This window comes from Orycteropus afer, unplaced genomic scaffold (genome assembly GCF_000298275.1).
Source record: "Orycteropus afer afer isolate SDZICR_OR568_19922 unplaced genomic scaffold, OryAfe1.0 scaffold00056, whole genome shotgun sequence".
NCBI classification, from domain to species: Eukaryota; Metazoa; Chordata; class Mammalia; order Tubulidentata; family Orycteropodidae; genus Orycteropus; species Orycteropus afer.
In genome coordinates, this window is record NW_006921643.1 from 6,531,147 (window position 1) to 6,555,975 (window position 24,829).

At 44.4% G+C, this 24,829-nt stretch overlaps 4 protein-coding genes across 4 annotated transcripts in view; 2 read left to right on the forward strand and 2 right to left on the reverse strand.

Annotated features, from left to right (window-relative positions):
* Positions 1 to 3,356, reverse strand: part of LOC103195507 (monocyte differentiation antigen CD14-like) — a 6,087-nt gene extending 2,731 nt beyond the window's left edge. Inside the window, exon 1 of the mRNA XM_007939088.1 lies at positions 3,267 to 3,356. Coding sequence (XP_007937279.1) covers positions 3,267 to 3,356 — 90 coding nt within the window. The remainder of the gene's footprint in view (positions 1 to 3,266) is intronic.
* Positions 3,355 to 8,482, forward strand: TMCO6 (transmembrane and coiled-coil domains 6). The gene is made up of 12 exons (XM_007939001.2): positions 3,355 to 3,439; positions 3,572 to 3,678; positions 5,135 to 5,250; positions 5,367 to 5,550; positions 5,791 to 5,895; positions 6,065 to 6,150; positions 6,356 to 6,472; positions 6,688 to 6,799; positions 6,915 to 7,095; positions 7,233 to 7,327; positions 7,934 to 8,101; positions 8,357 to 8,482. The coding sequence occupies exons 1-12, from the start codon at positions 3,355 to 3,357 to the stop codon at positions 8,480 to 8,482; spliced, it is 1,482 nt and encodes a 493-aa protein (XP_007937192.1).
* Positions 8,483 to 8,902: 420 nt separating this feature from the next.
* Positions 8,903 to 10,918, reverse strand: NDUFA2 (NADH:ubiquinone oxidoreductase subunit A2). Its single transcript, XM_007939003.1, has 3 exons — positions 10,818 to 10,918; positions 10,583 to 10,689; positions 8,903 to 8,994 (listed from the first exon to the last, which is right to left on the reverse strand). The coding sequence occupies exons 1-3, from the start codon at positions 10,916 to 10,918 to the stop codon at positions 8,903 to 8,905; spliced, it is 300 nt and encodes a 99-aa protein (XP_007937194.1).
* Positions 10,919 to 11,248: 330 nt separating this feature from the next.
* Positions 11,249 to 23,647, forward strand: IK (IK cytokine). The gene is made up of 20 exons (XM_007939004.1): positions 11,249 to 11,264; positions 11,895 to 11,961; positions 14,535 to 14,627; positions 15,364 to 15,423; positions 16,734 to 16,901; positions 17,043 to 17,157; positions 17,835 to 17,905; positions 17,998 to 18,044; positions 19,022 to 19,185; positions 20,023 to 20,131; positions 20,447 to 20,486; positions 20,645 to 20,864; positions 21,100 to 21,118; positions 21,541 to 21,638; positions 21,892 to 21,977; positions 22,221 to 22,278; positions 22,943 to 23,031; positions 23,218 to 23,326; positions 23,503 to 23,537; positions 23,620 to 23,647. Exons 1-20 carry the CDS (start codon positions 11,249 to 11,251, stop codon positions 23,645 to 23,647), a joined length of 1,692 nt encoding a protein of 563 aa, XP_007937195.1.
* The last annotated feature ends 1,182 nt before the right edge of the window (positions 23,648 to 24,829 follow it).

The following is a 24,829-nucleotide window of genomic DNA, read 5'->3' on the forward strand; positions in this document are numbered from 1 at the left end:
TAGGGGGCCATGATTTTACCATATCTCTCACAGACCTATGTTGTTGTTGTTATGTGCCCTCTAGTCGGATCCCTGGATAAAGAGCTGCATGAAAGTCTTTTTTAAATTTCACTTTCCCTTTATTCCTGGAACAGCTGTGCATTTGTCCCCAACAAAAACAAGGAGATCTCCTCAGACCATACTGCCCCTGTGTATCTGTTGGCATATTCTCACATTGGGGGCCTTGCCCCAAGGCCAGGTCAGGGCACAATGACATCCGAAGGATGAGGACGAAGATGTGAGTACAGACTGGTGTTAAATACACTAGTCCTGTAGTCAGATCAGACAGCCTGGTTTGTAATCTTAGCTCTATCACTGAGCTTATGAGACTTGAGCAAGTTTCTAGGCCTCAGCTTTCTGGGCTCCCTCTTTGTAAAATGGAAATAATAATAATACTGTGTGAGTAAAGTCCTTGGCACAGAGCTCCTTCTGTTATTGTTATTATTGTTATTGTTAGGTGCTGTTGAGTGGATTTTTGACTCATAATGAACCCATGTGACAGAGTAGAATCAGGCTGTAATCTTTAGAGAGCTCTTTCAAATCACCAACTGCTGAGCACGTAACTGTACCACCAAGGCTCTTTATATTGATGTTAGTGTTGATTGTTATTCCTCTTCCTCAGAGTTTTTGAATCCAGAGGACTCAGATCTTTAAAGCTTTGTCTGCTCAGTAGAGCCCAATACCTTCTGGAAGGCACTCTTTGGAGTTGGAGGGGTCTAAGCTAAAAAGGACAATACAAAAACAAATAAACTCACTGCCATTGAGTTCATTCTGACTCATAGTGAACCCCATTGGCTTTCCAAGGCTGTAAATCTTTACAGAAGCAGACTGTCTCATCTTTCTTCTGCAGGTGTGGATGGTTCTGGAAAGAGCCTCACCTCACACTTTGATTCAAGAAACATCTGCCATCAATTTACTAAGTGCCATGCCTGGTGCCAAACCTTGAGATACATACGTGACCAAGTGCTCTTAGCAGTTGAGGGAGGTAAACAGGGACATTGAATTACAATCCAGGGTGAGGGAGACTCCTACAGAGGAGAAACTATGGGTTCCTGGGGGTTCTGGAGGAAGGGACAGTGAGCCTTGTAGAAGACAACAAACATATGGAGGCTGTCCCTTATAATGTTAATAGTGTTTCTAGGTAGATGAGGGCAGAAAGACAGTTTGGGCAGAAGTAACTGTTTGAACCGATGCTGTGCAGAACATAGCTTTTGCTCTGGGACTTCCCTTCCTCCCTGGGAGCAAATTATGGCTTTATATGCCACCGTCACGTGAGGAAGGAGACAAGGCTTAGGGCCTATCCTCAGCCCAGAGCACGATGCACAGGAATGCTCAGTAAATGGTTGCCCAGGGATGGATGGACTAGAGAGATGTGGAGGACAGGAGGATGGTCTGCAGATACTTAACTGGCTGTTTTGGGAATAGACTGTAAACTTCATCAATTGACGCCTAAGGGTAGGTATAGTTAGATTCAAGAGAAGGAAGTTGGTCTGAAGAACAATTCTCTTTCCTCAGTTTGTTCTTACGTGTACCTTTGTATAAGTACTGCCTTTTTGAAAATTAGATGCAGCCAATAAGACTCTAACCTAGAAGAGCTGTGGAGAGGGGGAAGGGAGGAGACAAACATCAAACAGTAAAACCATAAATGACAGATGTCAAAAGGATTATCAAAGAGAAGTACATGGTGCCATATGTATATATATATATTCTACAAGAGGGGCAGTGCTTCAGAAGTTCCCAGGAGATGACATTGCACCTGAAGTCTTGAAGATGATGCTACTTAAGGGAAAGATGTTCAGAGGGGAGAAAGGGCTCCAGGCAGAGGGAACAGCCTATGCAAATGTCCCAGGAGGAAAAGAGCAGGGCTTGTTTAGAACAAAAGGAAGATGCCAGGAGAGGTAAGGTGAGGCTTGGTGCCAGTTGAGACTGGAGATATACGTTTGGACCTGACCATGCAGCGCTTGTCAGGTGCCTTGGAATCCATTTCCATTCATAGTGACCCTATGTACAACAGAATGAAATACTGCCTGTGCCATTGTCACAATCAATCAATTCGGATTTCGAATGTGAGGAGTTTCTTTTTTTTAAATTTCACTAATATTTTCCTAGTGCTTAGTAAAGTTGTTGTTGTTGTTGTTATGTGCCGTCGAAAGTAGTGGTGCTCAAATGCTGGTGAAATAACTATTTTATCCTAAAAACTAATGGGAACTCACTTTTATGCAGGATAATGAGATTATTATATTTATCTAATTTTCCTCATCTGTAAAATGGGAATAATGTTTGTAGTCGCGAACTTTCAACGAGGTAATGTGCGTTCAACATTTGGCTTGGTGCAGGGCGCGCTAGGGCCAGCGTTTATCAGCGAGAACCGTGTAACGGCGGAAATCTCAGCGCGACTTCTCAAAACTAGGGGGTGTTTGTACTGAATGATCCTTTACGCGTGCGTTTGGGCCGAGGAGATTGTTAGGTTGATTCTCCCGGTGGGGTTGTGAAAAAATTCACTTCAGGCAAAGAATGAAGCTAAAGAAAAGGTTTATGCATTTTCCAAGAGAGGAAAGGGGCTTAGCACACAGAAAAGTGCCAGCTTAGCACACTGAGAAGTGTCAGCCCAGAAGTAAAGTAACACTTGTCTTTTATTGGGTTACAAGCAAGGCTAAAATGGAGCATAACAGGGAGCGAGGACATCTGGGTTTGTGGTTAGGAATAGATGTTCCAATAGATAACATATTTGTTCTTTTCATAGGTGCTTTCAATTCTAGCCCAGTTAGCTGTTTCTGGGTCTATGGTTATTCTAAGAAGTAGATGTTTAGGCAGTTCTTATAACTGAGACGCAAACGCAGCTAGAATGCTCCTGTTGTTAAGGTGTGCTGCAAGTTAAAGCTTAAAGACATGATTAGGATTTTTAATGACAATTTGAATAGCTTGAGTTTCATCTTTTCAGAGGTTTTGTTTGCTGACTGGATGGTGACGTTACTAACCTAGGTCTACCCGGGTTGGGTGAGTTTATTTTGTTTTCCAAAATTAGGAACAAAGGAAACCAATCAGAGGCCGAGCGGGCTGGGGCAGCAAGGTCCGAGTCTACAGCCTTTCGCCGAGCCTGACCGGAGCCTGATTTCCTTGCCCCGCCCTACCTTCACTTTGTGCTTCGCGTCTAGTTCCTCCTTCACATCGAGCCGCACCCCTCGCCCCGCCCTGCTCTAGCTCCGCCCCTCCTTACCCCGCCTCACTCTGCGGCGCGGCTGATCACGCCATCTTCCAGGACGTTGGGCGGGGTTGTGGCCACTGCGTTCCCTGCGGATTTCCTCTATCTCTGCCATGTGGAAGCGACAGCAGGGCCGCTTCAGGCCTGTGGGCTGCGGGGTGGAAGAGCTACGGCGCTGCCGGCGGGAGCGGGAGGCAGGTGCGGGCGGGCAAGGGAACACAGGGAGGGGGTATGGCGGTCGGGTAGGGGGTTAAGAAGTCACTGGTCCGGACCCGTTAGTCCTGGAGCCTGGGCGTTCCTCCGACGCTCAGTCAGCTTCTCTACCTTCAGCACTGCGGAAGGCGCGGAGGGAGCAACAGCTGGTCAGCAAGAGGCTGCTGAGAGACGACGCCTTGGAGAAAGCCGGAGGGGTGGCCACGATCCTCGGGGAAGCCGAGGTGAGGGGCCCGGGGCGAGCCAGCATGCGCAGTGCTGTCTACGCCATCTGGCGCCAAACCCTCTCACTAGCTTCTCCAGCGAGTACTGGAGAATGGTCTCCAAACCTGAACGTGGTCTACAACAACTTCGTTCTCCTAGTGGGCCAAGCTGGAAAACAGGGAATCATTTTCGATACTCCCCTGCCCCTCACTGCCGTATAAATCAAGTCCTAACAGTTTTACCTCTTAATAAGCCCGTACATGCCTCGCCATCGCACATTCCCCAGTCATCTCTTCTTTGGATTCTACAGCAGCCCGTTAATGGGTTACACTGCATCTAGCTTGCTGCCCTCCAGTTCATTCACACGTCAGATGGGTCTTTAAAACACACACGAAGACCGAAATCCTTGTGACCTGCAAAGCCCACTATGGTCTGGCCTTTGCCTATCTCCACCCTTATACACTTACTCATCTCAGGCACACTGACTTCTTTTTAGTTTCTGAACAACATACCAGGCTGTTTCCTGTCTCATGGCCCTGGCACTTGCAGTGGGCCCTCTTTGGAATTGGTAGCCTGTTTGTTTTTCACAGGATATTAATCCCATCTAATTCTTCGCTTGCTTTCATTTGCTTTCCACCTAGACTTCAAGTCCACGATAAACTACACCCTATGTTGTCGTCACTGAAAATCAAGCAGGCTGCACAATCTCTAGCATATAGTAGATGCTCAATATTTATTAAATGAAAGAAGAAAAGAATTGGTTTTAGCAAGCCTTGGGGATCCTCTGTGTGTTTACATATATAGCTTACAAAGCACTTATGTCTGGGGTCATTCCATTTATTCGTTGTTTGCATACCTAGTGCCAAGATACTGTGCTGGGCACTGGGAGATACAAAAGTGAAAAGAGTCCCTTTGAAGAGCTTACAGCCCAGGTGTGATACCTGTTATAAAGAAAAGAAGCTTGGGCACAATAGATACCCCTAAATCTGCTGAGGAAACCTGGAAGAGCTACCCAGAAGCAATGACAGAGTTGAAATCTGAAGGAAACGGGTCTAGGGAGCATCCCAAGCAGAAGCAATAGCATGTACAAAAGCTTGGAAACATTGGAAAAAACAAGGCATGTTATGCTAGGTGTGTAGGTTGCAATGAGAATGGCTGGAGTGGTAGGTTAAGCCAGGCTGAGAGGTAATTTAAGTGTTACCTTGAAATAACCCTGTATGAAGGTGGCAGGATAAATGTTTATTCCCATTTTTCAGGATCAAGTCCCTTGTAGAGCAGCAGGGCTGTATTAGAACCATGTTCTGATTCCCTTTTATACACTCTCCTGCAGGATTGGTGCTTATTAGCTATATTCTTGAGAACGACAAGTTCTGAAAATGGTGTGACAGTGGACAGCTCACGGGTGGAGTGGGCAGAGTGGGACTCGGGACTTGCTTCCTGGTAATTTTGTCTTCCTCCCCCTGCCCTGGCCTCCAGATCCAGCAGTTTCTGCGGCTAGCCCAGCGGGGGACAGAGGAAAAGGAGAAAGAGAAGGCTCTGGTCAGCCTTCGTCAAGGCTTACAGCACCCTGAGACACAGCAGACTTTCATCCGGTCAGTGTGGGTGGTGTGAGTGGGTGGGGCCCTGGGAAGTGGACAGGAGTGGGGGGTGGGAGTAGGGTGGAGGACAGGCCACAGACTGAACAGGGCTCTGGTGCTTACTCATGTAGGCTGGAGGGTAGCATGCGTACCCTAGTCGGGTTCCTGACAAGCAACAAGGCCCTGCTGCAGCTTGAGGCGGCTCGGTGCCTGCATGAGCTCTCTCATTCTGAGCAGCCTGCGGTGGCTGAGGCCTGCCTGCCAGCCACTTCCTACCTCCTCACCTACCTCTCCGGTCACAGCTCAGACTTCATAGTAAGCCCCATCCCTTCCTACCTTGTTCTTGGCTTGGATTAAAAAGTGGTGCTTTTGGGTCTAGTTTGAGCTGGCAGGTAGAGAGAAGAAAACCTGTTAGCCCACAGCCATGTTTACACTAATCAATCATCTTCTACCCTCTCGTGCCGGGAGCCTTGACAGGCTTGTTCTACTCCCTTCTCCTTACTCCAGCCTGGCACTAGACAGGCCAAGCGCAGTGCTTTTGTTGCCCTCTCTCAGGAGCTATGTCTGTATACACTGGGTAACCTGATCGTGGGGAGTGAGGCTGTGAGAAGGCAGCTCCTGCCACAGGGCATTGTCCCAGCCTTGGCTGCCTGCATCCAGGTGAGTGCCTACCTCCCTTCTCCCTTGCTGGGTAATTCTCTCTCCTCACTCCTTCCCACATACCCCACCTGTTTTGAATAGGTAATTCTAGCCTCTGCCCTGTGTGAAGGGGCTGAAAGTCTCAGGAGACCTTATGGTCTAGCTTGGTACCTACCCTGTCTGCTTCTAGTCCCCCCATGTGGCTGTGCTGGAAGCCCTTGGGTATGCCTTGTCCCAGCTTCTGCAGGCTAAGGAAGCTCCAGAGAAGATAATTCCGTAAGTAAAATTGTGTTCCTAGTGTGTAGCAGGGGGGTGACCTACTCAGTAGCGTAGCCCTGGGTGTCTGCTTGAGTCATTTCCAAGGCAGTTGTGTTTGGCTGGGAAGAGCTTTGGGTAGGATGCTTACCCACCTGCTAATAGGAAAAGCAACTGGCATCTTGCCTTCTGTGGTTCTTACTGATGGCCCTGCTTCTGCTGGCAGTTCCATCCTGGGCTCTGCTCTTCATCAGCACATGCTGCGGCTGTTGCAGCCTGGCCCAAAGCTGAGCCCTGGGGTTGCTGTGGAGTTTGCCTGGTGTCTTCACTACATTATCTGCAGGTAACAAAGGCCAATTGGCAAACTGCTACAGATCTTCCCTGGGGCTCCCTTCCATAGAAGGGAAAACTTAGGGTTTTGAACTTTGGTTTCTAGAACTTCTCGGGTGAATTTTCTTTCCTCTATGCTACTGTCTTCTTGGAGCCCTGGAGATGCACAGACCTAGGCTATTTCTCAACTTAAAAATGGCTTTGACTGATTACTTCCTGTTTACCTAGTCAGGTCAACAATCCCCTGCTCATTGCCCATGGGGCTCTGTCCACTCTGGGGCTGCTGTTGGTGGATTTAGCTGGAGCTGTCCAGAGAACTGAGGACACAGGACTGGAACTGGTAGGTGAAGAGGATGGATCAAAGTCTGGGGTACCTTTCTTCATACTATACATCTCCTCTTGGTGTGCAGGTAGCCTCTTCTTTCTTACACCTGACCCCTAACTTGTCTTTGCAGCTGGCATGCCCTGTGCTTCGGTGTCTCAGCAATCTGCTAACAGAGGCAGAAGTGGAGGCTATGGGAGGGCAGCTTGAAGATGAGCGTCTCGTGGCTGCCTTATTTATCCTTCTGCACTTCTTCTTCCAGAAACAGCCCAGCCTACTTCCTGAGGGTCTCTGGCTCCTTAACAACCTCACTGGTATAAACAATCTCTGCCTAGGCCTGGATATTTAAACTAAGTTAAGGATACTTCTCATGGTGTGGGCTGAAGTGGGTAGGATAGGGGAAGGGGTTCAGGCCCATTTGTAGGCTTCATCCTGGTATTTCTCCCTCCAGCAAACAGTCCTAGTTTCTGCACCTCTCTGCTCTCCCTGCATCTGATTGAACCTCTCTTGCAGCTATTGCCAGTATCTAACGTGGTGAGCGTATTGGTAGGTATTGGGGTCACTGAATATGACCTTGTATAGCCAAAGCATCAATGGAAGCAAGCCTGAGCTCTGAGAAATGCCTTTAGCTGATAACTGGTGGGTGGTGTGGTATGACTTCAGGGCCAGACCAATCTAGGTGTGAGTCCCTAGACAGTGGCTTACTAGTTACTAACCTTGGGCAAATCAACTAACCACCTTAAGCTAGTTTCATCATTTATACTTGGGGACTGCAGTCCTCTGCGAGTAGCTGTGGGAATGACAGAACATGCATATAAAGCTGCTTGGCATAACAGTCAACAAATACTCTTAAAACAAAGATGAGAATGTAAGAGGGCAGGGAAACTAGATGGAAACAGAACAAACAATAGAAGTAATGACAGTGTTCATGCATCATAAAGAATAACCAATGTCAAACCATTTGTGTAGAAATTGAATGGGAACCTAAACTGCTAAGTCATCACCAAAAACACAGTAAAATATTACTAAAAAAGAAAAAAACTACTTTACATGGTAAATGCCTGGCATGTGGTCAGCATTCTATATATTTTAGCTGTTATCATCTTTGGCTTTTTTCCTTTGTGGGAACTATTTATTTGTCTCTCTCTGCAGGTGCTCACAGTACTGTGCAACATTGCAGAGAAAGGTCCTGCTTACTGCCAGCGGCTGTGGCCCGGGCCTCTGCTCCACTCCTTGCTGGACATGTTGGCTTTCTCTGACACTGAAGTAGTGGGCCAGAGTTTAGAGCTGCTGCAGCTGTTGTTCCTCTATCAGGCGGAGGTTGGTTTCTGGCCTGGGTCCCCAGTCCATCTGCTCTGAAGCCTCTGGTCTCACCATAGCTCTCTTCTCTTCCAGTCCTAACTACAGTTACTTCTCTGGGGCTGGCTGGCCTATATAGACTAAGTCAGACCCTTGTTAGGAATGAACCCTCTTCAAAGAAGTGGGCTAACTTTCATGGTCTGACTTTATTAGATATGGGAATTGAGTCTCAGGGTATAGAGACCCAGGAATTAAATACTTTTCTCCCGTCCGCAGGCAGCCCAGGCCTTCCTGCAGCAATCAGGGCTGCAGGCTCTAGAAAGGCATGAGAAGGAAGCCCAGCTCAAGGATCGTGTGCATGCTCTCTGGAAAACAGCTCTCCATAGGGGACCTGATTTCTAGATGTCACTCAACACCCCTTTTAGAGGTTCAGAGCCATAATGAGGTTGTATGCTCTTTGCTCCCATACCTAAGCCTAAGCTAAGACCTTTGAACCCCAGCTCCTCCCTTTTCACCCTGCACCATCCAAGCAGGAGGACTGGGGGAACTCAGTTAACAGCCTACTTATTCTGAGGCCAAATAATCTTTTCTTCAGTAGCTGGTGGGTTTTGATAGGACAGAATAAATTTATTTTTATATTAAACTGCTTTGCCTCAGTGGTTGAACAGTAAGGGGTGGGAATAGGGGAATGAGGAAAAGGACATTCTGAGACAGCATTTTATAGCACAAAATTTATACAGAACAGAATAATGTTTTTCTGTATTATACTCAGTCCAAAACAGCCCAGGCTTGAGCTGCTGCCCTTAATCCTCAGTTGAGGCTTCAGGCTTTGCCATGTAGCACGTTCTCCACAGCTCTGGTTACCTGATCAACACTGAAGTTGTTCAAAGAGACATTCTTCTCTTGGCCAAATCCTGAGGAAAGAAGGAGGTGACTAAATATCTACTCTGCACTGTAGGGACTACAGAAATATAATAAAAGGGCCTTATCCTTAATTTACAATTATGTTAGTAATAGGACCAAGGATTTGGTATACGTAGATTTTATCCAGGGGGTCTCAAAGACATCTAGGAAGCCCAGGTCCAAATGGAATTGTGGATGATTCTGGGTGGCCACAATGGGAAAAAAGACCTTTCAGGTAGGTTTTCAAGGGCATCGCAGGCATTATAAAGGAGTCTTGGTGGTGTAGTGGTTAAATGCTACCTGAAAGGTTGCCCCAGAAGCCACTCCACAGGAGAAATACGTGGTAGTCTGCTCCTGTAAAGATTATGCCTTTAGAAAGCTTATGGGGCAGTCTACTGTGTCCTATAGGGTCGCTATGAGTTGGAATCAACTCAGCAGTAATGGATTTGGTTTTTTTGAGGGGGTAGGCATTTATAGCAACCACTATGAGCAGTTCATTATATGAGTCTAGGCTTGGCTGAGTGCCTATTCCTTGGGCTCCCATAACCCATCTAATATAATACCAAAAGCAATACACTAAAGTTGTGACTCCCTTCCCCTTTGGTCTATTGGTTTGTGGAAGGAGAGCTTTTGTCCCTCCAACACATCTATTAGTGAGATGTCCACTGTTAGGTGAACTTATCTGCCTTAGATGTGACTCTCCTCATTCACCCATCCCAGAGTCCTTGGGCTAGTTAAATGCAGGGTGTAGTTAAATGCTGTGATTATAATCCCACCATTCAATAAATATAAGTATCTCCCAGGAAGTTGCTACATACTCGGCACAGCAAAGGTGGTCGGGATACAGCAGCTAAGATGATAAAAATTTCAGATTGTAATAAATTAAAATGGGGTAATGTAAAAAGGAGCTGGGGACAATGTTACATAATTAGTCAGGGAATGTCTCTTGAGGTGATATATAAGGTCCACCATGAGTAATAACAAGGAATTGGCCAGAGAAGTCTGGGATAGGTTCATTCTAGGAAAGAGGAGGAAATGTAAAGGCTCAATTCTGTACCTTAGCTTATGTTTAACTTTAGGTATGTTCCTTTAAGTTTCGTTCCAGTTTTCTAACCTTTACACTGAGAATAAAATAACCCACGCCTCAATATGATTTGTTCGGATTAAATGAGATTCGGCTGGGAAGCACTCAGCATTAAGTACTCAAGACAGAGTCACTATTTTACGTTTTTATTATTTAGAGTCTTACACTCTACCTAGGCTGGCAATTCCCACTCGTTATTTAGAAGGGCCTGCACTGAGGGGAACTGACCATCTCTTTCCTCCTATTTGAAGCCTGTTTTGAACTAAAACAAAAAATCGACAGTTCCTGGTCCCTATGTGAGACCGTAACCGCCTCCATATAAATGAAGCCCAGGATACAAAGCACCATATAAGTCTGAGAATGAAAAATTCTTTATCAGCAGCAAGGTCAGTGACAAGGCCAGAGACCGAGTTCTAGTCTCGCTATAGGTTTTTGGGTGACCTTGGGCGGCCCTTTCTCTTCTCGATTCCTCGTTCCCCCAACGGAGTCCAAGACCCCCAGCGTCACGCGCTCACCGTAGCGGGCCCAGAGCTTAGGTTGTACATCGGAGAACTCGCAGATCAGGATGGGTAGGTCAGGGTTCGCCTTCTTCAGCTCCACATACTTTTTCTCAATGAAGTCCCTGCAAGGACGGAGAGAGCGCGGTGCTTGGTGTGTGGGTGCAGGCTTCCCCACTCCCCGAAGTGGATGGAGGTCTTGACCCTGGAGTCTCCAAAGCCCGCCCGCCTGCCTTACCACGCCGCGCCTCACCTGACGCCTTGGCTGCCGGGCGAGCGTTGGCATAAATGGATACGAAGCTCACGCAAGACCAGCTTTCCCGGGATCCCCCGAGTCACTGCTGCCGCCGCCATCTTCAGTAGCACTAAATCCCCAGCCGGAGTCTCGCAATGCAACCAATGGGGTACCCTCCAGCCTCTGCGATAGGTCGGACAACATTGGGGGCGGGACAGAATTTAGCCATTGACATAAACGCATTCTAGGTTACGCTTTAGCTCCTCTTCCAATTTCTCTTCGAGCTGGCTGGTTACTATAGCGATGACGCAAGGGCGAGGCTGGAATCGGAATGGCAGCGTAACGCAAAGCATTGTGGGTTGCTTTTTGAGGTGTATTGTGGGAAAAGATTGTCGTTTTTGTGTTGTTGTAGTCTCGGTTCTTGCTGGCCTTGACAGACCGCAGACAAAATGCCGGAAAGAGACAGTAAGGCTCAGGTTATCCCCTTTTCTCCACTGCTGGACTTAGGGCAGTCGACGTCTTACTTTGCCTTTGGAGCTTAAGCGGGGGGTTATTGGTGTGTGTGACGCTCAGAGCCCAGCGAGGCCGTTGGGCTCGGAGTGAGGCGGCCAGCTTCAGATCCTGCCTCCGAGCCTGCGTCCTTAATCATTTTATCTTGGATTACGCCTGTTCATTTTGCACATGGTAGTTTCGATATGATCTTCGGGAAGTCTTTGCTGATTTAGTGGCCCTACTGTGCTCCCACAGGAGCTCTGGTTAAGTGCCTAAGGCACTTGACTGCTAACCAGAAGGCTGGCGGTTCACACCCACCAGCCACTCCTCGGAAGGAAGGTTGGGCAATCTATTTCCGTAGTGATACTGCCTCGGAAACCCAAGGAGGGGTCGCTATGAGTCGGGGCCGACTCTACGGCACATAACAACAACAACAACTGTGCTCCCACAGCTCCTTGTATTTACCCATCTAAACACATAATTATATGTAATTACATAATTACAATTACAGGAAACATGTCTGTATCGTTAACTGTTACATTCCGAGCTTTTGCACAAGGCCTGTATAAAATACTGATTAAATTGATGTAATTTTTTTCCTAGGTGAACCGTTCTCCAACCCTTTGGCCCCAGATGGCCACGATGTGGATGATCCTCACTCCTTTCACCAGTGAGTGTTTTGTTGTAGGCCCATGGGAATGAGTTGGGTGTGGGGTGCTGGTGGTGGTAATGGAAGAACTCTGAATGTCTTGTCAGCGAGAATGTCCTAAAAGTACCACTTGGCACATTAGCCCTGTGAACTTTTAACTCGATCTGGCCAACTACATATAGAGTTATTGGAAGGGGAATTCTGACAGTAAGGATGCTAATTTTTTAGAAAATGAACATTAGTTATATATTATGTTTAATTTTGCTACTTGCTTTTTTTTTTCAGTTAGGAATATCTTAAAGATTTTTCCATGGCAGTTTTTAAACTGCTGCATAGTATTATATAGTACAGCTATTACATAATTTAGTGTTTTCCTAAATTCATTCACTATGTTCCACCTCACTGAATTCTTGCCATAGACACATACTACTTGTACTATTATTAATATCCTTCTTAAAAACTTAAATATATTTACTTAGTAGGAAACTTAATATCACTACTGTAAATGGAAAACCAATTAACAGTTGTTATAAATAGAAAATAGCCAAAAAAAAGTAGACCATTCAAAATGAAATAATGTTATTCTATACTAATTTTTGTACTGGGTTAATCTGAAGACAGAAATAAGGGAAATGTCCCAGTTTTAGAAACTGTGGTAATAAGTAGGCATTGATGTGATCTTCTGAAAGTCTTTGCTGATTTAGGAGGATGAATTCTTGACACCTTGTGATATGCAGATGACACAACCTTGCTTGATGAGATCAAAGAGGACTTGAAGCAATTACTGATGAAGATCAAAGACTACAGCCTTCAGTATGGATTACACCTCAATGTAAATAAAACAAAAACTCTCCCAAGTGGACCAGTAAGCAACATCATGATAAATGCAGAAAAGATTGAAGTTGTCAAAGATTTCATATTATTTCAATCCATAATCAATAGCCATGGAAACAGCAGTCAAGAAATTAAACGACCTACTGCAATGGGCAAATCTGCTACAAATAACCTTTTTAAAGTGTTAAAAAAGCAAAGATGTCACCTTGATGACTAAGGTGCACCTAACCCCAGCGAAGGTGTTTTCAGTAGCCTCATATATATGCAATAACTGGACAATGAATAAAGAAGACTTGGTGCATCTGATTTACTGTGGTATTGAAGAATATTGGACTGACAGGAGAACAGACAAATCTGTCTTGGAAGAAGTACAGCCAGAATGCTTCTTAGAAGTGAGGGTAGTGAGACTTTATCTCGTGTACTTTGGACACGTTACCAGGAGGGACCAGTGCTTAGTAGAGGTTCAGCAAAAAAAATGAAAGACCCTCATCGAGATGGGTTGATACGGTGGCTGCAACGATGAGCTCAAACACAGCAACAGTTTTTAGGATTATGCAGGATTGGGCAATATTTTGTTTTGCTGTGACCTGTGAGGGGTCACTATGACTCAGAACCAACCTGATGGTATTTAACAACAGTGTTTTGGCTGCTCTCATGTCAGTAACCAAGGATGTTGGGTTTACGGGATACCTGGCCTTCGGCTTGCTTGATGCAAGTACTGAGACTGAGATCCTTGCATAAAGCCAGAGCTTTGAAAATCAAACCCACTCCCATTGAGCTGTTCTGACTATCTTCTCAGTGAGAGTATGGATTTGGAGGGAGGAAAATGCCGTGAAAGGAGACAACAGAGCAAGCAGGACCACCTTTTTTTTTTTTTTTTAATAATTTTTTATTGTGATTTGGGTGAAAGGTTACAGAGCAAACCAGTTACCTATCAAACAATTCATACACATTTTATTTCATGCCATTGATTGCAATCTCCACAGTGTAAGAGCACTCATCCCACTTCCTCCTTGTATGCTTTTTGTTTTTTCTTTGATGTACTGTGAAGGATTAAAAGACAATCACAAAGAATAAGTTTCTTATTGGTTGGATTGATTTTATTAATGTTATGTCTGTGTACCAATTAAAATGATCTGTTGCATCATCAGTGCTATCCATCCCACATTTGGGAAACACTGTCATAGTTTAGTTATTCTCCAATTAATGGACAGATTTTTATTATTTCCAAACTAACTGAATCTCCTTTATGAACTGTGTTCGTTTTCTAGGGCCAGTATGATTTCATTTGACTTAACTGATAACAACAGGAAAACTTTTCATTTTCAAACAAGGTCACATTCATGGATATAGGAGTTAAGAATTCAGCATATATTTTTAGGGGAAACAATTCAATCTATAACACAGGCCTACATATATATACATATGCTAGTAATTGGTTAAATATAGCAAAATGTAGGTGCTAAATCAAGGACTATATATGCATTTAAATTTTAATAAATACTGTCAAGTTACCACCAAATTGACTATACTGACTTACATTCTCAACATCAGTATATGAGAATATTCATTTCCCAGATTTTTACTCGAACTTGATTTATCAGACTTTTTAATAGTTACTATGATTGATTAATAGTGGTATGTCTTTGTTTGAATTTGTGTTTCTCTGATTTCATGTAAAGTTAACTATGTTCTTTACATATTTCTTTTTCGTTTTTTTCCTCAGTACTTGTTTTTTAATTCTTTGACATTTATTTTAGATCAAAACTCACCAATGAGGACTTTAGGAAACTTCTCATGACCCCAAGGGCTGCACCCACCTCTGCACCACCCTCTAAGTCACGTCACCATGAGTAAGTCTTGAGATGATCTATCTTTTCTCCCAGTTTCTTCCTTGCTTATACTGATTCCTTTTTATAGAAAATCTACTAAATGATAATGTTTTAGAGCTGGAAGGGTAGTCCTTTTGTACAAGCCAATGGTTCTGATTTTCTCCCTCTGCAAATTGAGACTTCAGTGAAGGCTGGGGTCTCAGTATTTTTCAGAGTATGTTCCCTGAGCTACTTATACTATAGTCAGTTGTGCATAAGTAGGCAGATTTCTAGGCCCATTGTAGTCCTGTGGATTCAGACTCTCTGGGGTAGACACTTGGGAATATATAATTTAAATAGTCCCTTCAGTTGGCACAATGGTTAAGAATTTGGCTTCTAACTGAAAGGTTGGCAGTTAGAACCTACCAGTCACTCCATGGGAGAAAGATGTGGCAGTCTGCTTCTGTAACGCTTTATAGCCTTGGAAACCCTGTGGGGCAGTTCTGCTCTGTCTTACAGGGTTGTTATGAGTCAGAAGCAACTCGACAGCAATGAGATGGGTCTAGTAATTCTAAAGTTTGAAAATCACTCACCTGCAGCTATTGACGTGGACCTTTGCCTGATTGTAACTGCTGCTTCAGTCAGTATTCTAGGCTTTTCCTCAACGTTTCAGGTTGCTTCCTTAAAGGAAAGTGGTATGTCTTTCAAATAAAAGTAACTATATTTTATGTATAATTTAGTAATATTTTTTGCTCAGTGAATTTCTTGTCCCTTCTAGGATGCCAAGGGAATACAATGAGGATGAAGACCCAGCTGCACGAAGGAGGAAAAAGAAAAGGTGAAGAAACGGGGGGAGTTGGGTTTAAGTTGGATAGTATTTGAGGGAAAGGAGTAGGTGCCAGCCATGAGGCAAAAGACTGAGATTTCCCTTTGTTACCTTGAGGTTCTCTGCTTTCTTCGGGGTGAGGAATGATAACTTTGGAGTCTGACTTCCTGTGTTTTAATTTCATCTTCACCAGTTACTAGTTGAACCTTGGGTATTTTACTTAGCCTCTCCAACCTTCAGAGCCCATAAGAGAATATTAAGCCCCCTAGTACTACCATCCAAGAAGCTCTAGTGGTACAGTGCCTAAGGCATTCGACTGCTAACCAGAAGGTTGGTGGTTCAAACCCACCAGCTGCTGGGAGCTCTGGTAGCATAGTGCCTAAGGCACTTGACTGCTAACCAGGAGGCTGGCGGTTCAAACCCACCAGCCACTCCTCGGAAGGAAGATGGAGCAATCTACTTCTGTAGTGATACTGCCTCGGAAACCCAAGGAGGGGTCGTTATGAGTCGGGTCCAACTTGAGGGCACATAATAACACAATAACAACAACTCCATCCCTCAGTTTTCTCATGAGTAGAATAGTGGAATGAAAATAACTATCACAAAAGGTTGTCATGAGGCTCAGCTGAGATAGTTCATGTAAGAACTTGGCGCTAGTGCCTGGCCTATAGTAACTGCTTAACAAATCTTGGTTGTTGCTATTCTGGTTATTATTACTTATGTCATAGAAAATTTTCTGGACTTGGTACTTAGTTTTTACTCCATTGTGGAGGTGGACCAGTGAGGAATGAGTGATTTTCATTTGATATTTAGAAGATGACAAATTCAGATGACATTCTGGTTGCTGTGTGGAAAAACTTCTTATACCTATAGACACTCAGTAGGAGCTTTGGTAGCATAGTGCCTAAGGCACTTGACCGCTAACCAGAAGGCTGCTGGTTCAAACCCACCAGCCACTCCTCAAAAGGAAGGTTGGGCAATCTGCTTCCGTAGTGATACTGCCTCAGAAACCCAAGGAGGGGTCACTATGAATCGGGTCCGACTCGACGGCACACAACAACAAGAACAATAGACAGTCAGTGGTAAAGAGGTGAGTGGCATTAAAGGATTCTGAAGTGATAGGTAGCACTGAAACTAAGCTGGAAGAGGCTATAGTTCTGATTTTGAGACCTGTCAAGGGTGACCAAAAGTTTTATCAGGACATACATGAACTTTTACCATAGAGCGTTGGGTGAGGCTATAGGGAAACAGGTAGGAACAGTGCTGCTTACATGGGGGTAGCTGTTAATGAGCCTTATACATTCTCTTTTCTCTTGTCATAGTTATTATGCCAAGCTGCGCCAACAAGAGATTGAGAGAGAGCGGGAGCTAGCTGAGAAGTACCGAGACCGTGCCAAGGAACGGAGAGATGGTGTAAACAAAGATTATGAGGAAACTGAGCTGATTAGCACCACAGCTAACTACAGGGCTGTGGGCCCCACTGCTGAGGCGTGAGTACCCTTTGAACCAGGGCATGGTTACAGATATATGTGAACACTTGTCCCTGCTCTGGAGCCCATTCCATCCAAACTATTTCAAGAGGCATTTGCCACCCACAAAGGACTATTCTAATGTATCCTGTTCTGTTATAGGGACAAATCAGCTGCAGAGAAGAGAAGACAGTTGATCCAGGAGTCCAAATTCTTGGGTGGTGACATGGAACACACCCATTTGGTGAAAGGCTTGGATTTTGCTCTGCTTCAGAAGGTGAGTCCTACTAGGTGTGTGGATGGTAGTACTCAAAACCAAAAACAAACTCCCTGCCATCAAGTCGATTGCGACTCATAGCAACCTTCCTTGGGTTTCTGAGGCAATAAATCTTTATGGAAGTAGATTGCCCCATCTTCCATCCACGGAGCAGCTCGTGGGTTTGAACCACCAACCTTCTGGCTAGCAGTCAAATGCCTTAGGCACTGTACCACTAGTGCTTCTTGGATGGTAGTACTAGGGGGCTTAATATTCTCTTATGGGATCTGAGAATTGGGGATGGGGGGCTCCTTCTGGAGCTCAGACCATTTAGAAGAAGGGCTGAAGTTGGCCTTTTTCTAAGACCAATTACTACTCATTTTTCATGTGTCAGCTTCAATATTATTTCCTTGACAAATCCTTCCCTGATCACTCAGGTGTGGTTAGGTCCCCCACCTCTTACTTCCTGCTTCCTACACCCTTGCATAATTAGCCCTTCTATATTATGTATCAAAGCTTTTGTCATAGTTTGTTGAAATTACTTTCTTGTCTCTTGGTATAAATTCCAGTGGGTCATGGACTGTGTCTGTCTTGTTGAGTATTGTATCCTTAGTACCTGGCATAGTGTGGTATCGTGGATGTTTAATAAGTATATGTAAAATGGATGAATGGCTAAAACTTACTTGCTTTCTTGATAGGTACGAGCTGAGATTGCCAGCAAAGAGAAGGAGGAAGAGGAACTGATGGAAAAGCCCCAGAAGGAAACTAAGTAAGAAAAATCAGAGAAGTCTTGAGAGTTTAGAAGAATGGGACCTGCAGAAGGAACACATTTAGCAAAAATATATTTTTTTGTCTTTTTAGGAAAGATGAAGATCCTGAAAATAAGATTGAATTTAAAACACGTCTGGGTGAGTTACCGAGTTTCTACGCTTGTGATTGCACATTCTAGATGAAATGTAAGGAATTAATGCTCTGAGCAGCATATGCTTCCCTTCCTTCACCCTCCTTTCCTCTCTGTCTCTTGGTCCCAAAGCAGGTGGTTCCCATACAGTGCTCTAATAGAACTCACATCTGGACTTCATTATTTCATATCTGTTATTTTTATCTCCTCAGCTTGGCTGGAAGTGCTTTCAGATCAGGCTTATATATTAAGAGAAGTAGCATGGTTAGTGATTAAAAGCTCAGAACTTGGACTTACGTGTACCTGAGTTTGAATTCTAAGGATGAAACCATAGTAGATGTGTGATTTTAGGCAACTGATTTCACTCTTGAGGGTCTGTTTGTCCAGCTCAGAACTTGGACTTAAGTATACCTGAGTTTGAATTCTAAGGATGAAACCATAGTAGATGTGTGATTTTAGGCAACTGATTTCACTCTTGAGGGTCTGTTTGTCCATATGTAAAAATGGGGTTAACATTTTCCTTGTTATAATGATGGAGAGAAAAAATAAATATAATGTATCTATCATATTGAATATTCAGTACAGCTGTTTTTTCGTCATCAGTGTTACTTTATACTTCATCCTTCTTCCCCACAGGGCTTAATAAAATGCTAGGCATATAGTATCCTATGAATGATAGTGAACAAGAATGGATAGGAGTTCAGGCTTTGGATTACTAGGATCCCATTCTTTGCTTTGTCATTTGGTAGCTATTTAACTTTAGGTAAATCATTTAACTCCCAAATTTATTATTATTATTATTATTAAAAGCGGGATAATATTGTTCATCTCATAGGACTGTTGTGAAGATTAAATAAAACAAGGCATATATAGCACTAGACATGGTAGCTGGCACAAAGTAAGCACTTAATGAATAACAGTAAATAGCAGCTGTTATTGTAGAAGGTTCTCATTGAGTACCTGCTGCTCTTCCCCTTATCGTAGGCCGCAATGTTTACCGCATGCTCTTCAAGAGCAAAGCGTATGAGCGGAATGAGCTGTTCCTGCCAGGCCGCATGGCCTATGTGGTGGACCTTGATGATGAATATGCTGATACAGACATCCCTACCACTCTTATCCGCAGCAAGGCTGATTGCCCTACCATGGAGGTGAGTGACATGAGTCCTGGAAGCTGTCACGTAAACCTCAAAATTGGGAATTGGCCTTAAATCTGCCCTAGGCCTCATCCTCCTTATTTAGTCTATCCCTAAGTTCTACAGATGTTTAAAGTTTATTATCTTTCAAATCTCAATTGAACCCCTTGGCTTTTCTCCATCTCTACCAATACCATTTCAGTCTAATCCATCATTCCATGCTGGAACTATTGAAAGAAGCTTCTAATGGTTTTCCCACTTCCATTTTTATTCTCTTCTGTATTTTTTTAAAAAACAGTTTTATTGAGTACCATACACTTCTCCCTTATAATAGGTATAATTCAGTGGTTTTTAATATATTAAGAGTTGGGCACAACTATCACTACAATCAATTTTAAAACATTTTTATTACTCAGAAAAGAACTGTTCCCACCAACTTTCCCATTCTTACTTCCAATAAGTATTTTTTGCACATGGCTGGAGTGATCTTTTCAAAATGCAGATTTTTGTCTCAGCATTGTTTAGAAGCATTCAATTGTTTCTCGTTTGTTCTTACCAGTATCTTTATGATGGCCTCTCAGTTCCTGCAACGTCTGGCCTTTCCAGCCTATTCTTCACCATGCCTCCCTGTTGTTTGTTCTTCAGTATTCTTGTTTTCTTGAATGTGTTAGATTCACTTTTACCCTGGGACATTTTTGCATGTGCTTTCATTTGTCTAGATTGTCCTTCCATAACACCTTCTTTCCTAGTCTTTACCTAAATTAATTGCAACACATCCTTCAGTTTGTTAAGTGAATGAATGAAAAGACCCATGCTCAGTAGGATAACATTTTCATTTCTTGGGGTTTTCAGGCTCAGACCACATTGACCACAAATGACATTGTCATCAGCAAGCTCACCCAGATCCTTTCCTATCTGAGGCAGGGTACCCGCAACAAGAAGCTCAAGAAGAAAGATAAAGGTATCTGGAGGGGTACTTGGGGATGGAACCAAGGTCTTCTGGATCTTATTGTCCCCAGGACATTGGGAAGCTCTTGGGGAGCAGAGAAAAATGGGAATAATGGAGCCAATGGCAAGGGATGGTTACACCCAAGTTGTTTGCTTGGCCCACCCAGTAAGAAGTGGTTAGGTTTGAGGCAGGAGGAGGGACAGTGTGGGTAGCTATTGATTGTCCCACCACAAATGCTTAAAAGGACATTTAGAACTGGAGAGGATGATAAGGCTGAGTGAGAATGAACTCAGGAGTGTTTTCCTCATTTCTCTCTTTATACATTAGGGAAGCTGGAAGAGAAGAAACCTCCTGAAGCTGATATGAAGTATGTATCTTTGCTCATGTCACCTGAACTCTGGGCAGGGACCTCTGAGTTTATTGTTTTGGGACAGTTTTGGGATCCTTGGTCTGAGACTCTGGATAAATGGCCTGGGGAAATGGAAGTGTGTATGACTTTGGCAGCTAGTGCTCTTGGTTTTCTAGCATTTTTGAAGACATTGGTGATTACGTGCCCTCCACGACCAAGACACCTCGGGACAAGGAGCGGGAGAGATACCGGGAACGGGAGCGTGAACGAGAGCGAGACAGAGACCGTGACCGAGAGCGGGAACGAGAACGAGATCGGGAGCGGGAGCGGGACCGAGAGAGAGAGGAGGAGAAGAAGAGGCACAGTTATTTTGAGAAGCCCAAAGTAGACGATGAGGTAAGAAAAGCACTGGGTGGTGGAGCTGCCCCCGCTATGCCTGTCCAGCCCAGGTACAGGGCCCTTCTATTATACAGGTACCTCATGGCTCCCCAGCAGCCACTGTCAACTAACCCAGAGTAGGAACAATACAGGAACTGGGGACAATGTGGAGTAGGGAATTGATTGAGACTTGGGGAAGGGTGAGTGGAAATCCTTCATAGCTATACTCACTTCAGTTTCTGTTTCTTTCTAGCCCATGGATGTTGACAAAGGTGAGTGTATTCACAGCATCTTGCATTGGCTCTAGCAGTTCTCTTTTCCCTCTGTCTCAGAGGGGGCATGGTTCTTATTTAGAGCCGTATCTTGTTTCATGGAATAATCTGGAGCTCCTTCTACCCCTTGCGAAATGACAAGGCATATTTGATTTGTTAGATATAATGTTTTTAGCCCTGGGGTTCTGAGGAGGTGAGGCAGAGGCTGAGTGGGCAGTGTTGTGGACACCCTAACCTCATCTCAACCAGAATGGCTTAATTTTTTAAGAAGTTGGGAGTTTGATTAAAATTTTGTTAGATAAAAGGGTCCTGCTTCTTCTAAAATGTTTTGATAAAAGCCACAGGTTGGTGTTTTGTTGCAGGGAGGAGGGTGTGGTATTGTTGAGGTTCAAAATGTAAGCGGCATTTTCCTTCTCCCCTAGGACCTGGGTCTGCTAAAGAGTTGATCAAGTCCATCAATGAGAAATTTGCCGGATCTGCTGGTTGGGAGGGCACTGAATCATATCCTTTATCCCAGTATGTTTCTTGATTCAAGAAAACTGTTCTCTTCATTTCCATTCCACCTGCCTCCCTGCTTCTTTCTCCCCACCCCCTCCTGTTCCTTCCCTTCTGAGTTTTGACAGGGATGAAGCCATGCCTTACCCCTTCCCCAAGGACCTAGTCCAGCTCACAGCACTCTCCTGAGAGTTCTCATGTTGGATCTTCTAGCCCTTGACCCCTTCTGCCCGAAGCTTTTCTGGAGTGGTGGAATTGCCGTACTTTCTTTAACATAGCATATGCTAAAGAAGCCAGAGGACAAAAAGCAGCTGGGAGATTTCTTTGGCATGTCCAACAGTTACGCAGAATGTTACCCAGCCACGTACGTAAGATCCTGTTAAGGAAGGGAGGCTGGGATGATTGAGAACAGTTGGAGACAAAGGTGGAAATTTGATTTGGTGGAATCCAGGGATACATCTTACTTGGTAGAACTATTTTATTAGACTGTGAGTGGGAATTCTAAGGGGATGGTCAGTCCTAGGTATATAACCTCATAGTTCAGTAGGTTTCTGGATGAAGCATAGCCATCTGGGTGTGTAGCATTTAACTGTTAACTTTTCTTTAGGATGGATGACATGGCTGTGGACAGTGACGAGGAAGTGGATTATAGCAAAATGGACCAGGTGTGGAGTTGGAAGGATGGGTGGGGGCTCTTTGGCAGTTATTTTTAAGTACAACCCCGTCTTACTGCCTCCAATCCCAGAATGATTTGTATCATTTACTGGACCCCACCCTCAACTGCAGCAATAAGAGCAGCAGCATTGAGGGGTCGTGGGCACCTAAACTATCTTAAAGTCTCTGCATAAGAAAAATTAGGGCTAAATCTATTTCTTATTTCTTAGAACAAATTGCAAGGCTTTAATTCCCATCCTAGGCAATAAGCAAGCATATCATGCATCATGAGTAAGGACAGAAGGAACTGTGGTTTTTAGACATAAACTAATTATCATTCTACTCAGGATTGAATTTTCCTTTAATTTTAAACAAAACAAAACAAAAAGCACTTAACCCTACTAATGTTGAAGGATTCTCATCTACTTTATCCCTTGTTTTCTGTGTACTGCTGTGGTTCAAGGCATGGTTTAATTCCATCTTGGAGCCTTGTTTAATCCTAGTTTTGGTGATGTTGCGATGTTATTTTACTACTTTATGTAAGATTTCTGAATGGTGAAAGGTGAACCTCTTTCATCTCCAGGACAGCCTGGACTCACACCCTTTAATCACACCAAAATTCCATTTCCACTGACATTTCCTCTTCCCCATGACCTCCATTCTGTTCTGTAACAGGGCAACAAGAAGGGCCCCTTAGGTCGCTGGGACTTTGACACCCAGGAAGAATACAGCGAATATATGAACAACAAGGAGGCTTTACCCAAGTGAGTCTGGTGCTGAATATGGGCAGGGAGTGAGGAGGGGATAGGGTGGACTGACTCAGCCCAGGTTAGAGGATGCAGTGACATTCCCAAATAGGTTGTCTGCCCACAGGGTCCTCTGAGAAAAACATTGTTAGTGCTGTGCAACTTTTGCTGCCTTCTTCCCCCAACCACCCTTTTTCTTCTCAGGGCTGCATTCCAGTATGGCATCAAGATGTCTGAAGGGCGGAAAACCAGGCGCTTCAAAGAAACCAATGACAAGGCAGAGCTTGATCGCCAGTGGAAGAAGATTAGTGCAGTAAGTGGGCTTGCATCTGGGGATGAGAGGGTTCTAAGTGGGAGAAGACACTGGCCCAGAGACTTAGAAACAGGGCATAGTATGGAAGAGGCATGGGAGCAGGAGAAGGGGTAAGCCTGGTCCTCTGATGAGCTTAGACTGGTAGCGTGACTTTCAAGTATCTGTTCTTTTTACAGATCATTGAGAAGAGGAAGAAGATGGAAGCTGATGGGTGAGCAGCATCATTCTGTGTGACTGATGAGAATTGCTTAGTTTATTGACCTTAGATTGATCCATTTCTCCTTTCATTTCAGGGTTGAGGTCAAAAGACCAAAATACTAATCTCCAGTTCCAACTCCAGGAAGAATCTCCACAAGGATGTATTCCCCACTACTTTCTTCCTAAAATTCCCAGAAAGGCTGCAGGGTGTTTTGTTTTGTTTTGAATGTGTATAAAACTTTTTGTATGGTCATTTAGTTGCATTAAAATTGGCTAACTTGCTGTCTTATCTCCACTGTGTTGAGAATCCTTGCTCTAGAGCCCCTGGAGCACCAAGAAATCCAATTCTACATGTTGTATAAAAGCACTTAGAGAAATTATTTTGGTCCTTTCCCAAGCTGTGGTTCTACATTCCTAGACAGTAAGAAGGTTTACTGTCTAGTATGACCAGTGGAGAAAGAATGATCCTTTTGATGAATGAGGGGTGAAGTGAGGAACACAAAAGATGATTGGTCTCAAATGTCAGCCTGTCTCAGGGCAGAGATTCCCTGGGGATTAGGGTCAGCCTGATGAGACTACCAATCTGAATCCAAGGCTGAGTGGGACAGGGTTCTGGGTGAAAGTACCTGATGGAGAATCACTTGTAGGAACAAAAGCCACCTGGGAACCTATGACCTGGGAGCTTTAGTAATGCCGAGTACAAGTTGCTGCTACCTTGGTTGATGGAATACCTTTGGCTATGTGCCTTAGGGTGGATCTGGCCTAGCCTGGCCCTGCAGGTACAAAAAGCACTGGTGTAGGCCAGAAGGGTTTGGTGCCCTTCATTACCCTAAAAAGTTTGCCCAAGTCCAGTATGGGCCTTCTTGAACTTCACATCACTCCACCTCTCCTTTCTCTGTGCCTTTCCTCCTCTCTGCACATTGTCAGCACTTGAGACTCACCATGAGGGATTGCCACTTCCTCCTGGCTGGGTGTCAAGTACCTGGGCCAATTGGCTCACCAGAGTGGTGGAAAGTCACTTAAGTCATTGCCTTGCCATTGATCGGTTCTACCTTGATTTTGGGGGAAAAAAAAAAACAGTTGCCGCAAAGTTGATCCCCTCATGGTGGGTGACCCTGTGTGTGTCAGACTAGAACTGTGTGCCTTAGGGTTTTCAATGGCTTGATTTTTTTTTTTTTTTAATGTGATTTGGAAAGTTTACAAATTCATTTTCCATACAGAAGCTCACATACACTTTGTCTCAAGACATTAACTACAATTTACCACAATGCAACAACTCCCCTCCCACTTCCTCCCCATAGTTAT

Bases quoted from the DNA above. Each gene is read 5' to 3' on its own strand.
- TMCO6 (XM_007939001.2), top strand. From the start codon at position 3,355: ATGTGGAAGCGACAGCAGGGCCGCTTCAGGCCTGTGGGCTGCGGGGTG. The intron at 3,440-3,571 runs GTGCGGGCGGGC...CTCTACCTTCAG, and splicing joins CCGGCGGGAGCGGGAGGCAG to CACTGCGGAAGGCGCGGAGG. The intron at 6,473-6,687 runs GTAACAAAGGCC...CTGTTTACCTAG, and splicing joins CTTCACTACATTATCTGCAG to TCAGGTCAACAATCCCCTGC.
- NDUFA2 (XM_007939003.1), bottom strand. From the start codon at position 10,918: ATGGCGGCGGCAGCAGTGACTCGGGGGATCCCGGGAAAGCTGGTCTTG. The intron at 10,690-10,817 runs GTGAGGCGCGGC...CCGTCCTTGCAG, and splicing joins CCCGGCAGCCAAGGCGTCAG to GGACTTCATTGAGAAAAAGT. The intron at 8,995-10,582 runs GTGAGCGCGTGA...TTCTTTCCTCAG, and splicing joins TAAGCTCTGGGCCCGCTACG to GATTTGGCCAAGAGAAGAAT.
- IK (XM_007939004.1), top strand. The intron at 17,158-17,834 runs GTGAGTCCTACT...CTTTCTTGATAG, and splicing joins ATTTTGCTCTGCTTCAGAAG to GTACGAGCTGAGATTGCCAG. The intron at 22,279-22,942 runs GTGTGGAGTTGG...GTTCTGTAACAG, and splicing joins ATTATAGCAAAATGGACCAG to GGCAACAAGAAGGGCCCCTT.